We start from the raw sequence: 13,000 nt of genomic DNA on the forward strand, positions 1-13,000 counted from the left end.
GAAAATGATCGTCAAAGCCTCTGCTATTTCCTCTTTTGCTTCACTTAACAGCCTGGGATACATTTCATCCAGGCATGGGGACTTATCAATTTTCAAAGCTGCACCTCCTCTCTCAGTATGTTTATTTCATCCAATATTTCACACTTCTCCTCGATAGCAGTGTCTACATCGCCCCTCTCTTTTGTGAAAACAGACGCAAAGTATTCATTAAGAACCATACCCACATCTTCTGTCTCCACGCACAGATTACCCTCATGGTTTCTAATAGGCCCTACCCTTTCTTTAGTTATCCTCTTGCTCTTAATATATTTATAAAACATCTTTGGGGTTTTCCTTGATTTTACTTACTAAGAATTTTTCATGCTCTCTCTTTGCTTTCCTAATATCCTTTTTAATTTCGTCCCTGGACTTTCTATACTCCTCGAGAGATTCTGCAGTATTTAGCCCTCGGTATCTGTTACAAGCTTCCCTTTTTTTCTTTATCCTACTCTGTATGTCCCTAGACATCCAGGGGGCTCTAGATTTGTCAGTCCCACCCTTTTTCTTTAAGGGCGCATATTTGGCCTGAACCCTCTGGATCTCCTTCTTGAATGCCTCCCACTGCTCTGACACTGATTTACCTTCAAGTAGCTGTTTCCAGTCCACTATGGCCAAATCACCTCTCAGCTTAGCAAAGTTGGCTTTTCCCCAATTTAGAACTTTTATTCCTGGACTATCTTTGTCCTTTTCCATAACTACCTTAAATCTAATTGAATTATGGTCACTAGCACCTAAATGCTCTCCCACTGATACCCCTTCCACCTGCCCAGCTTCATTCCCTAAAACTAAATCCAGAACCACCAGCTTCCATATTGGGCTTGCTCTTGAATGCATTTTAGGAATTCTGCACCCTCTAGACCCATCACACTAATTTTGTCCCAGTTAATATCAGGATAGTTGAAATCCTCTACTGCCCTATAGTTTTTGCACTTCTCAGAAATTTGCCGACATATTTGCTCTTCTATCTCCCTCTCACTGTTCAGGGGTCTATAATACACGCCCAGCAATGTGATCGCCCCTTTGTTTGTTTTTCTGTTCAACCCGTAAGGCCTCGTTTGATGATCCCTCTAACATATCATCACTCCTCACAGCTGTAATAGTTCCTTTAATCACCCGCGACCCCCCCTCCCTTTTTACCCCCCTCTCTATCTCGTCATGAAGGTAACATGAAGCGAAATAATGAAGGATTTTAGAAACACATAAAAATAAAAGAATAGTTTAGAAAAGATTAGGATGATTAGAGACTGAAAAAAAAAGGAAATTATCATATGGAGGATGAGGAATGGTGAAGATTCTAATGGAGTACATTACCTCAGGAAAGTCAAATAGCAAAAGCTCTGACCACAATCTTTCAAACAGCCTTCGATATGGAATATGGTCCAGAGCATTGGAGGGTTGTCAATATAATACCTCTGTTCTCCATGGAAGAAGGGATTAAACCAGGTAGTTACCCTAATATCAGTAGTGGGTAAGCTTCTAAATGCATTAATACAGGGTGCAATTAGTACTTGCTTAGAAGGACATGGGTTAGTTAAGGACAACTAACATGAATTTGTAAAAAGCAATTTGTGTATAACAAATTTAATAGATTTCTTTGAGCAAATGGCAATGTGTATTGAAAATGTCATGGATGTTGTACATATGGATTTTCAAAAGGCATTTGATGAGGTGTGGCAAAGGAGGCTTGTTGACACATTTAAGGAACACGATATTAAAGGTAGTGTGGCAACATGGATGAAAACTGGGTAAAGGATACAAAATCGACAGTAGTCATCAACTGATGGTTTCCAGTCTGGAGAAATATAAACAGTGGTGTCTCCCAGGGGTCAGTGTGGGGACAAAAGCAAAATACTGCGGATGCTGGAAATCTGAAATAAAAACAAAAATGCTGGAAAAATTCAGCAGGTCAGGCAGCATCTATGGGCGAGAAACTGAGTTAACATTTCAGGTCAATGACCTTTCATCAAAATGTCAACTCTGTTTCTCTCTCCACAGATGCTGCCTGACCTGCTGAGTATTTCCAGCATTTTCTGTCAGTGTTGGGACCATTGCTCTTAATATGTAAGTGATTCCAGGAGGACATGGATTAGTAGATTGGACAGGTAAATGTCAGATGAAACATCGGGCCCAAATTTCCCCAACCCCTTTTCTCAGCACACTCTCCCGAGATGCGGCAACTTTGTGCGCTGGAGACGGCGCCGAAAAACTTACTCACGATTCTGGCCACTCTGCTGTGTGTCCCGGGTCCTGGCACAGCACTCCTCGTGGAGTGGGGGGCGGAGCTACAGCCCTGTGCCGAAAACAGTGCCGGCAGCTGCGCGCATGCGCAGTAGAGCAGTCGCGCATGCGCAGTAGCTCCTTCCCATGATTGTGATGATGATGCCTGCAGAACGTGTCCCGCCCCTATCCCAAGCCTAATGGCCTGCCGCACAGGCCGGCCGCTGACAGCTGCAAGAAACAGGTTGGTGCGACTGAGTTTTGATCGGGGCGAGAGAGAGGGAGAGAGGTTGGTCGCCTTTGGCTGCAGTCTAGTGGTTTGGACCAAGGATAACTTGTCATGTAGCAATGTCACTTGCCGTGCTGGGCTGGCTTTGCGTTCGTTTGGTTGGGTGGCGGTTTGCCAAAGAGTCTCTGCAGTGCTGTGTGTTGCGCTGGACCTCGGTGTCCTTCCACACATGGCCCGCCCGGCTCTAGCACACTTGCCGACCGCTGAGCGTGTGCCCAAGTCAGTCCCCGTATGTCTCACCGCCATCGCTGCTGCCTGCTTTTATCCTCCGACACTCTGTGCTGCCAGCCACTGTTTCTGGCCTTTCTCACTCCGATGTCGCCTGTCCCTCTGGCGCTCTCGCTCTCTCTCTCTGAATCAGGACTCCAGGACAGTGTGAGCCGAGCCCGGCCTCCAGCGCACTCATGCACCCACCCCCCCCCGTCCGTCCGCCTGTACTAGCCCGCCCGGGTTGGTCGTGAGGACAGCGGTGTGTGTGTTGTTGTGCTAGAGATGCCGGCCGGTGCCGACTAAATACCTTTCTGCCTACGACCTATGCCCCCAGAGCTGAACTCGGGCGTGTCGGCCGATCTCCGAACTCCTTTCGGGGCTAAATGGAGTCGTCTATGGTCCCTCACGCTTGGAAGCCGAAGCCCCATCCCTCTGCCAGGTTTCAGGCTGCCATTTTTAAAACCCGACCAAAAACCTGAAAAATTGGCAAAAAGGGAAAAAATTCCCGCCCGAAAAGGGTTGAAAGTCGGTGGGGCGGCAGCTGCATTCTCCCTCTCCTATCCCAGGCCGAAGGGACTCCCGCACGGCCAGCCACTGTCGAGTTTAGTTGAAGATAGGATTTACTTCAGTTCTTTATTTGTTCATTTAATTATTTACTTCAGTTCTTTATTTGAATGCTTATTACTTTTTTTGCTTTGTTTGGTGCTTGGTGGTGGTTTAAATGTAGTTACTTGCGCCGATTCCTTAACTCTAGGGAAGATTTTTCTGTGCGGACAGAAGTGGCAACAAACACTGGCCTAAGTTAGTTTGGAGCAACTATTTGCTGGCCAAACACCTAAAATAGGCGTAAGTGGCTGGGAACGCCCCCTTTTGAAAAAAGAACTGAACTAAAAAAAAACTAAATAACTCACTTACACTGGCGCAAATTAAATGGCCAGAATTGCAACTAAAAAGATACTCCAGAAAAATCAAGTTGCTCCAAAAAAAACGGAGCAACTCCTGGGGAAATTTGGGCCCTTAATGTGGTGAAGTACTAAGTGATACATTTTTGGAGTGAGAAAAAGGACTGGACATATACACTAAATATTAAAACTTTAAAAAGTAGAAGAGAAGAAAGATTTAACTGTTTAGATACACAACTCTTTAAAAATGAGAGGGTAATTTGATAAAGCTGTTTTTTTAAACAAAGCATATAGGATGAGTGATCCTAGATTTAATTAAATAGCAGTATAGAATACAAAAGCACAGAGATGATGCTAAACACATACAACTCATTATTTAGGCTACAGTGAGAATATTGTATCCAGTTTTGGATGCCTTACCGAAGGAACCTTGTCAAGGTCACGGAGATGATGCAGAAGAGTTTTGTTACTTTGATACCAGGGATAAGGGGCTTTAGTTATTAGGAGAGGCAAGAGAAACTGAGGGTCTTTTTATTGGAACAAAGTAGGTCAAGAGGAGATCTGATCAAGGTATTTCATGATTATGAGTGTTTTGATAAGGTCGATCAGGAAAAACTCTTTCTACTGGTTGGTGAGTCAGTAACTAGAGGGTATAAGTTTAACATAATCACAAAAATAACAAAGGGAGAGTTTAAGCATTTATGTTACGGAATGACTGCTGCCAACGACCGGAAGCTGTGCAGAAGCGTACTGCGCATTAATCTAGAAGCTTCAACGACCGGAAGCATGATCTTTCTGCTTTGAAAAAAAACAGCCCACACCCTTCTCGGCATTTTTTTTAAACGAGCCCGGCTTAAAAATGTTTTTTTTTTAAACGAGCCCGCTCCCATAACGAACCGGAAGTGTACATGTGCAGAACATTTCTACGCAGCTTCTGGTTCGTTGGCAGCAGTCGCGTTCTTTTTTTTCTGAAGAGGGTTGTTAGGGCTTCGAACATCCTATCACAAACAATGGTGAAGGCAGAATCCATAACAGCTTGTCAAAGGAAATTGAAGGCAGATTTGAAATATATAGAGTATAGGGAAAGGATAGGGGAACAGGACTCTTTAGAGAATCAGCAGAGGCACAATGGGTTGAATGGCCTCCTTCTATACTATAAAATTCTATGACACTATGGGCTGGATTTTCTGGTGATGTTTGCCTCTGTTTTTGCCCCGGAGGGGCAGCAATGGCGGCGGTGAGCTCTTCTGGGTCGGGGTGGGGGGTCAGCATCCAGCGCCCCATAGGTTTTCGGGGACGCAGAGCCGGTGTGCAACGTCCCTAGTTGCAACACTGGCTCACTTTTTGACTGCCGCCCGACCCGTACGCCTGTGAAAACGGGCGGTCCGACCTATACCGACTGTAGTGAGGTAAGTAATGTCCACCTCAGGTAAGTATGATTGCTTTTTCTTTTTCTTTTGCGATTTATGTTGTGGTGGTGTGGACTATGAATTGGGAAAGTTTTTGGTGGGTTTTTTTCAAGTTTTTTTTCTCTCTCCAGGCCTCTCTGAGCACTCCCAGTATATCTGTTTAGCTCGAGATTTTCGCATGCTCAGCCGGCCTAGCGGCCTAGCACCCTAAGAAAGGTGTACAACGCCTGCCTTAGTATTCTGCCCCACACTCATGGCCCAGCTGCCCAATTTTGATGACTGAGGCACAAACTGTTCCCAGGTGCAAACTTTACCACCCCACCGCCATTATCACCCCGAAATCAGCAAAGCCAAAAATCCAGCCCATTCTTATCCTGGAATGTACCTGGGCAGGAATTTAGTCATGCCAATTGTTGATTGGGAACTAAATTTAAAGGGAATATAGGAATCGAACTCTAGGAGATTGAACTATTAAGAGCAAAACATCATAATTACCCATTTCTGTCACTTTCATGTATTTTGTAAGCTGCATTGTTTTATGTAAAAAGGTTCATGTTTTCGGATCACATTGAGTACGTCTAACTGCTTCAGAGACTTCTATGCTAAATGGAAAACTCTCAATTCCAATAGCAGGTTCATTTTTTGCACCTGTACATAGGTACAGTTCGGGGGGGGGGGGGGGGGGGAGTAGAATCAAGTGTAAACTGTGCTTACCTGGTGTTGCATTTGACAGAAAGGATCTTATTCTCCAGCACTATTACCTTATGTTAGCCAGAAACACTCATCTCTAAAGTTGCGGATGACACCATTTTGGGGCAGATAGTTAATACTGAGAAGGACTGCAACAAATTACAGGGAGGATTAATAAACTTTCAGAATAGGCATATAATTGGCAAAGTAAATTCAACACAGATAAGTGTGAGGTATTACATTTTGGTAGGAAGAATAGGGAGGTCACTTATTACTTGAAGGTTGCTAATCTGGGTGGGGTAGAGGAGCAAAGGGATCTCAGAGTACAAACACAAATCACTAAAAGTAGGGACGCAGGTTAATAAGGCTCTACATAAGCAAACCAGGCACTAGGATTTATTTCTAGAGGGATAGAATTGAAAAGTTGTGAAGTTATGCTAAACCTGTATCGAACCTTGGTTGGACCACACTTGGAGTATTGCGTACAGTTCTGGTTGCCATATTATAAAAATGATATAGACGCACTGGAGAGGGTGCAGAGAAGATTTACAACGATGATACCAGAAATGTGAGGGTATATGTATCAGGAAAGGATGAACAGGCTGGGTCTCTTTTCTCTTGATAAAAGAAAGCTGAGGAATGACCTAATAGAGGTCTTTAAAATCCTGAAAGATTTTGATAGATACAGAGAGTGTTTCCACTTGTGGGGAAGAACAAAACTAGAGGCCATCAATATAAGATAGACACGAAGAAATCAAATAGGGAATTCAGAAGAAACATCTTTACCCAAGGAGTGGTGAGAATGTGGAACTCGCTACCACAGGGAGTGTTTGAAGTGAATAGTGTAGATGTATTTACCGGGAGGCTAGACAAGCATATGAGGGAGAAGGGAATAGAGGGGTATGCTGATAGAGTTAGATGAGGAAAGACGGAAGAAGGCTCGAGTGGAGCATAAATGTCGGCATGGATTGGTTGGGCCGAATTACCTGTTTCTGTGCCACATATCCTATTTAATCCTATGTAACTAGTAACTACAGGAGCTAAGTGATCTAACTTATCTTATCTGAAGGTTCCAACCAACTCTGCTCAACATATCTCAATAATTTGAATAGTTCAACCGATTCCTCAAACAGTTGTTAGGGCTTTTTGGATTTGAATAACTGTCTGCCTTATTCAGGACTGGCTGCCAGTTATACACCTAACTAAGCAAATCACACTGTATGTATTGGTTTCAAAACCCTCGGCTCCTCCCTCAAGCTTTGAGGACAACTGGCAAAGCTTTGTAACATTTGTGTTGAATAAAGTTGGGGACATAACTCTGACTGTAGCTATTTTTTAAACTCCTTAGGATCAAATTTCCTCTGGTCCCACCTGCGAGCGGAAGAGCGGGCCTTCTGCCCACCTACTGTTTGCAGCCCTGATCCTAGCCCTGGCCCACTTCCCAAGCTCAGGGAAAATGAAATATTTCGGGTAGGTGCCCACGCCAGTTACGATGCAGCTGAGGCCTCTGCTTCGGCCAGGTGCAGCACTTCGTGGCTATGCCAGTCGAAGACTCTTATAGAATTAAAAATGCTGCCAAGTTTTGAATTTGGCAGGTTCCCTACTGCAATGGATTGCTCTGCAATAGATTGCAGTCAGGGAAACCACTCATTTAAAAGGTAATCTTACTCTCCTGCCCCGTGACGTTTATCAGTGCTGGTTGTCAGGGTCTCCGAGGTGACCCTGGCGCCCACCATTGTTGCAACATAAATGACAGGAAATGTAATGCGTGATGTCATAAGAACATAGGAACTAGGAACAGGAGTAGGCCATACGGCCCCTCGAGCCTGCTCCGCCATCAATAAGATCATGGACTCAACTCCACTTCCCCGCCTGCTCCCCATAACCCCTTATTCCCTTATCATTTAAGAAACTGAGTATTTCTGTCTTAAATTTATTCAAGCTTCCACAGCTCTCTGAGGCAGCGAATTCCACAGATTTACAACCCTCAGAGAAGAAATTTCCCCTCATCTCTGTTTTAAATGGGCGGCCCCTTATTCTAAGATCATGCCCTCTAGTTCTCGTCTCCCCCATCAGTGGAAGCATCCTCTCTGCATCCACCTTGTCAAGCCCCATCATAATCTTATATGTTTCGATAAGATCACCTCTCATTCTTCTGAATTCCAATGAATAGAGGCCCAAACTACTCAACCTTTCCTCATAAATCCCTGGAATCAACCTAATGAACCTTCTCTGAGTTCCAAAGCAAGTATATCCTTTCGTAAACCAAAACTGCACACAGTATTCCAGGTGCGGCCTCACCAATACCCTGTATAGCTGTAGCAAGACATCCCTGCTTTTATACTCAATTTCCTTTGCAATAAAGGCCAAAATATCATTGGCCTTCCTGATCATTTGCTGTACCTGCCTACTATCCTTTTGTGTTTCATGCATAAGTACCCCCAGGTCCCGCTGTACTGCAGCACTTTGCAATCTTTCTCCATTTAAATAATAACTTGCTCTTTGATTTTTTCTGCCAAAGTGCATGACCTCACACTTTCCAACATTATACTCCATCTGCCAAATTTTTGCCCACTCACTTAGCCTGTCTATGTCCTTTTGCAGATTTTTTGTGTCCTCCTCACACATTGCTTTTCCTCCAATCTTTGTATCGTCAGCAAACTTGGCTACGTTACACTCGGTCCCTTCTTCCAAGTCGTTAATATAGATTGTAAATAGTTGGGATTCCAGCACTGATACCTGCGGCACCCCACTAGTTACTGATTGCCAACCAGAGAATGAACCATTTATCCCAAATCTCTGTTCTCTGTTAGTTAGCCAATCCTCTATCCATGCTAATATATTACCCCCAACCCCATGAACTTTTATCTTGTGCAGTAACCTTTTATGTGGCACCTTGTCAAATGCCTTCTGGAAGTCCAAATACACCACATACACTGGTTCCCCTTTATCCACCTTGTTTTTATATCCTCAAAGAATTCCAGCAAATTTGTCAAACTTGACTTCCCCTTCATAAATCCATGCTGACTCTGCCTGACCGAATTTTGCTTTTCCAAATGTCTGCTACTGCTTCTTTAAGAATAGATTCCAACATTTTCCCAACTACAGATGTTAGGCTAACTGGTCTATAGTTTCCTGCTTTTTGCTTGCCTCCTTTTTTAAATAGGGGCGTTACATTTGCAGTTTTCCAATCTGCTGGGACCTCCCCAGAATCCAGGGAATTTTGGTAAATTACAACCAATGCACCCACAATCCCTGCCGCTATTTCTCTTAAGACCCTAGGATGCAAGCCATCAGGTCCAGGGGATTTATCCGCCTTTAGTCCCATTATCTTACTGAGTACCACCTCCTTAGTGATTGTTCCTCCCCCGCGCCCCCTATAACCCCTTGACTATCCACTGTTGAATATTGTTAGTGTCCTCTACCGTAAAGACTGATACAAAATATTTGTTCAGCATTTCTGCCATCTCCATGTTCCTCATTACTAATTCCCCGGCCTCATCCACCCAAGTATGCACCTGCTCCCACTTCAAATGGAAATTGTGATAGGCAGAAAAAAGGCCAAGGGCCTGTCGTAACTGTCCTATCCCACAGTCTGTCCTTGTGTTCCCAGAATTTTGAGCCCTTTATACCTTGTGACTAAGACTAGGCAAAAATGTTTCAGTTTTGGCACAAGTACTTGCCTGAGAGTTTACTGTACACAATAATAAGCTTCTTTCTATACCCTGTAAAGTGTAAGTACAGATAGACTGAGGTGTTACAGATGTACTTAGCAAAGAATAGTGGATGCTACTTATCGTTTTCATTCCTACTTTGGCACCTTGGAGATCTTGGAAACCTTTTGGTCATTTCAGTTAAAATGGATTGTAGTTTGCTAAGCAATGGAAAAGATAATGGTGGTTTAATTTTATTTTGCAGAGCATCAACAACTTTTTACCGATTTTGGTCTTTAGTTTAGACTTTTCGCGATGCGTTGTTTCAGCTGTAGGCGAGTGTTACAGAGCTGGACTTGCTGGAATTGTAAAAGGTATGTGAAGGTTCTTCAACTTCTGGGCCCTGGCCACCAAGCTCATTCAGGGCTCCTCCGCACCCCTGCACAAACCTCCCCCCAATCCATCCCATAGAATCTTTGCACACTGCTTTAATAATAAAACAAATATCACATGGTATTATGCTTAAATTAAACGGATCCAGTGGCTGTGTGCAGTTTTCTGCATTCTGATGAGTTTTACTGGCTCCTCATATTTGACTGGGGCCCCTAGGCACGGGTAGTTTGACCCTTTGTGTACAAGTAAGAATCCAATAAATATCAATCTGAAGCAAAAAAGTTTCATTTTTGCCTCAACAATCATCAGTATGTATTGTGTTTCATAGTTCATAGTGTTGAGTGCTCAATTTGTAACATAAGTTTTTCTCATTGGCAGCTGTGAATATTAATAAGGTGCCAGTTGTTGGCTGTGATGTCAGTCACTTTTGGAACAGTTTACCACTGTATTACCAAACAAGCAACTCTGATAAAGAAAGGTATTTAAATGATAAAATACTCAAAACCCGCATGACCGTGTTGTAATTTCTATGTAAGTAAGAGATGAGTTTGTGAAAATTTGAAAAATCACCTAATTTAGTCAAAGTTAAGTGAAAATATCTTTAAATGTGCATCATATAATTACATAGTTTACTTTGGAGAAATATTTCTGTGATTGATTCACAGCATTCCAGGTGAAGAAATTCTGTTAAAAAATTGCATGATAACTAGTTGACCTAGAAATGAGATTGTGCCCGAATTGGCAGCCACCACCCTGACTTCAGACTATCAGCTGCTGAAACCCTCATCCATCCATGCCTTTGTAACCTCCAGACTCAACTATTCCAAGACTCTCAGTTTGAGACTGGGAAATTAATAATGGGGAACAGGGAAATGGCAGAGACTTTGAAAAAATATTTTGTATTGGTCTTCACGGTAGAAGACACTAAAAGCATCCCTATAATAGATAATCAAGGGGCTATGGGGTGGAGGGGGGAACTTAAAACAATCACTATCACTAAAGAACAAGTACTTGGTAAAATAATAGAACTAAAGATGGACAAGTCCCCTGGATCTGATGGCCTACATCCTGGGATTTTAAAAGAAGTGGCTGCAGAGACAATGGATGCATTGGTTGCAATCTACCAACATTCCCTGGAGTCTGGAGAGGTTGGAAAACTGCAAATGTAACTCCCGTATTTAAAAAAGGAGGGAGACAGAAAGCAGGAAACTATAGACCAGTTAGCCTGTCATTGGGAAAATACTGGAGTCCATTATTAAGGAAGCAGTAGCAGGACATTTGGAAAATCATAAAGCAGTCAAGCAGAGTAAGCATGGTTTTGTGAAAGGGAAATCATGTTTGACAAATTTGCTGGAGTTCTTTGAGGATGTAACGAGCAGGGTGGATAAGGATGAACCAGTGGATGTGATGTATTTGGATTTCCAGAAGGCATTCGATAAGGTGCCACATAGAAGGTTACTGCGCAAGATAAGAGCTCATGGGGTTGGGGGTAATATATTAGCATGGATAAAGGATTGGCTAACTAACAGAAAACAGAAAGTAGGATAAATGGGTCATTTTTCGATTGGCAAACGGTAACTAGTGGGGTGCCACAGGGATTGGTGCTGGGGCCTCAACTATTTACAATCTATATTAATGATTTGGATGAAGGGACCAGGGTAATGTAGCCAAGTTTGCTGATGATACAAAGATGGATGGGAAAGCAAGTTGTGAGGAGGACACAAAGGGGCCGAAATTCAGTAGCACAAGAAAGCTGGCGCACCTATGAGTTTTTTTCTGTTTTTACCACAGGAATCCATGATGTGGCTGGAGGATCGATTTTCAGGACTTTGTCCCAACGGAAGTCGGTCATAGTGCGGGTGGGAGATGGACAGGAAGGCAGGCCGAGGGGCTGAATTTGGGTTGGAACCAGAACTCCGCCGCTGTCAATCAGCACTGGAGTAATGATGATGTCACACCATTGTGTGCGTTAACCATGCTCTCTCCCCTCCGTTAAAGGGGAGAAAATCGGGCATTTTAAATCTTCGGCCACTGGGCCATCAAGAGGGTTTCGGCTGGGCCAGCAGCCTAGCAGTCTAAAGGTGGTGTCAGACTACCCGTTGGCGGCCCGGCCGAATCCATGGGCACTATCTTGCCGACTGATTGGGAAGTCGACCGGCAAAAATAAATACATGACGACCATGGCAGTAGGCCTTCCCCTTGAAGGGCCGCCATGCTGCCGGACCGCACACTCTCCAGATAAGGTGCACCGACAGAAAAAGCTGTGGAGGGCATTGTATAGTGGGGCTATGGTTTTTCGACCTGAATTTCGGTCGGTGCAGTTTTGATGTAAGGGAAAGCAGCCGTGCGCATTCTGATGACGCGCTTGCGTCGCTCAACAGCATCGGGGCGGAATCGGGTCCAGGCCAAAACATCCCCGACCTGAATTTGGGTCGGGTCAGCCAGTTGACCACAAAGCGGTGGCCACGAAATTCCGCCGCATGGCCGCCACACATGGGCAGTAACGGGTCTTTCTGAGACCCTGAATTTCAGCCCCAAAGAATCTGCAAAGAGATATAGACAGGCTAAGTGAGTTGGTAAACATTTGGCAGATGGAGTATAATGTGGGAAAGTGTGAGGTTATCCACGTTGGCAGGAAAAAATAAAAAAGCAAATTATTATTTTAATGGAAAGAGATTACAAAATACTGCAGTATAAAGGGACCTGGGGGTCCTTATGCATGAAACACAAAAAGTTAATATGCAGGTACAGCAAGTAATCAGGAAGGCAAATTGTATGCTGGCCTTTATTGCAAGAGGGATAGAGTATAAATGCAGAGAAGTCCTGCTACAACTGTACAGGGTATTGGTGAAGCCACACCTAGAGTACTGTGTACAGTTTTGGTCTTCTTATTTAAGGAGGGATATACTTCCATTGGGAGCAGTTCAGAGAACGTTCACGAGGTTGATTCCTGAGATGAAGGGGTTGACTTATGAAGAAAGGTTGAGCAGGTTGGGCCAATACTCATTGGAGTTTAGAAGAATGAGATTTGATCTTATTGAAACATAGGATACTGAGGGAGCTCGACAAGGTAAATGCAGAGAGGATGGTTCCACTTGGGGAATCTAGAACTAGGGGGCATAGTTTAAGAATAAGGGGTCAGCCATTTAGAACTGTGATGAGGAGGAATTTCTTCTCTCAGCATGTTGTAAATCTGTG

General features: G+C 43.8%; 1 protein-coding gene across 1 annotated transcript in view; it reads left to right on the plus strand.

The window, feature by feature from the left end:
• Nucleotides 1–13,000, plus strand: part of LOC139253950 (lactase/phlorizin hydrolase-like) — a 118,221-nt gene that overhangs the window by 36,043 nt on the left and 69,178 nt on the right. The window contains exons 5-6 of the mRNA XM_070873607.1: nucleotides 9,675–9,783; nucleotides 10,181–10,280. Of these exons, the coding sequence (XP_070729708.1) occupies nucleotides 9,675–9,783; nucleotides 10,181–10,280 (209 nt within the window). The remainder of the gene's footprint in view (nucleotides 1–9,674; nucleotides 9,784–10,180; nucleotides 10,281–13,000) is intronic.

This window comes from Pristiophorus japonicus, chromosome 3 (assembly GCF_044704955.1).
Source record: "Pristiophorus japonicus isolate sPriJap1 chromosome 3, sPriJap1.hap1, whole genome shotgun sequence".
Classification (NCBI taxonomy): domain Eukaryota; kingdom Metazoa; phylum Chordata; class Chondrichthyes; family Pristiophoridae; genus Pristiophorus; species Pristiophorus japonicus.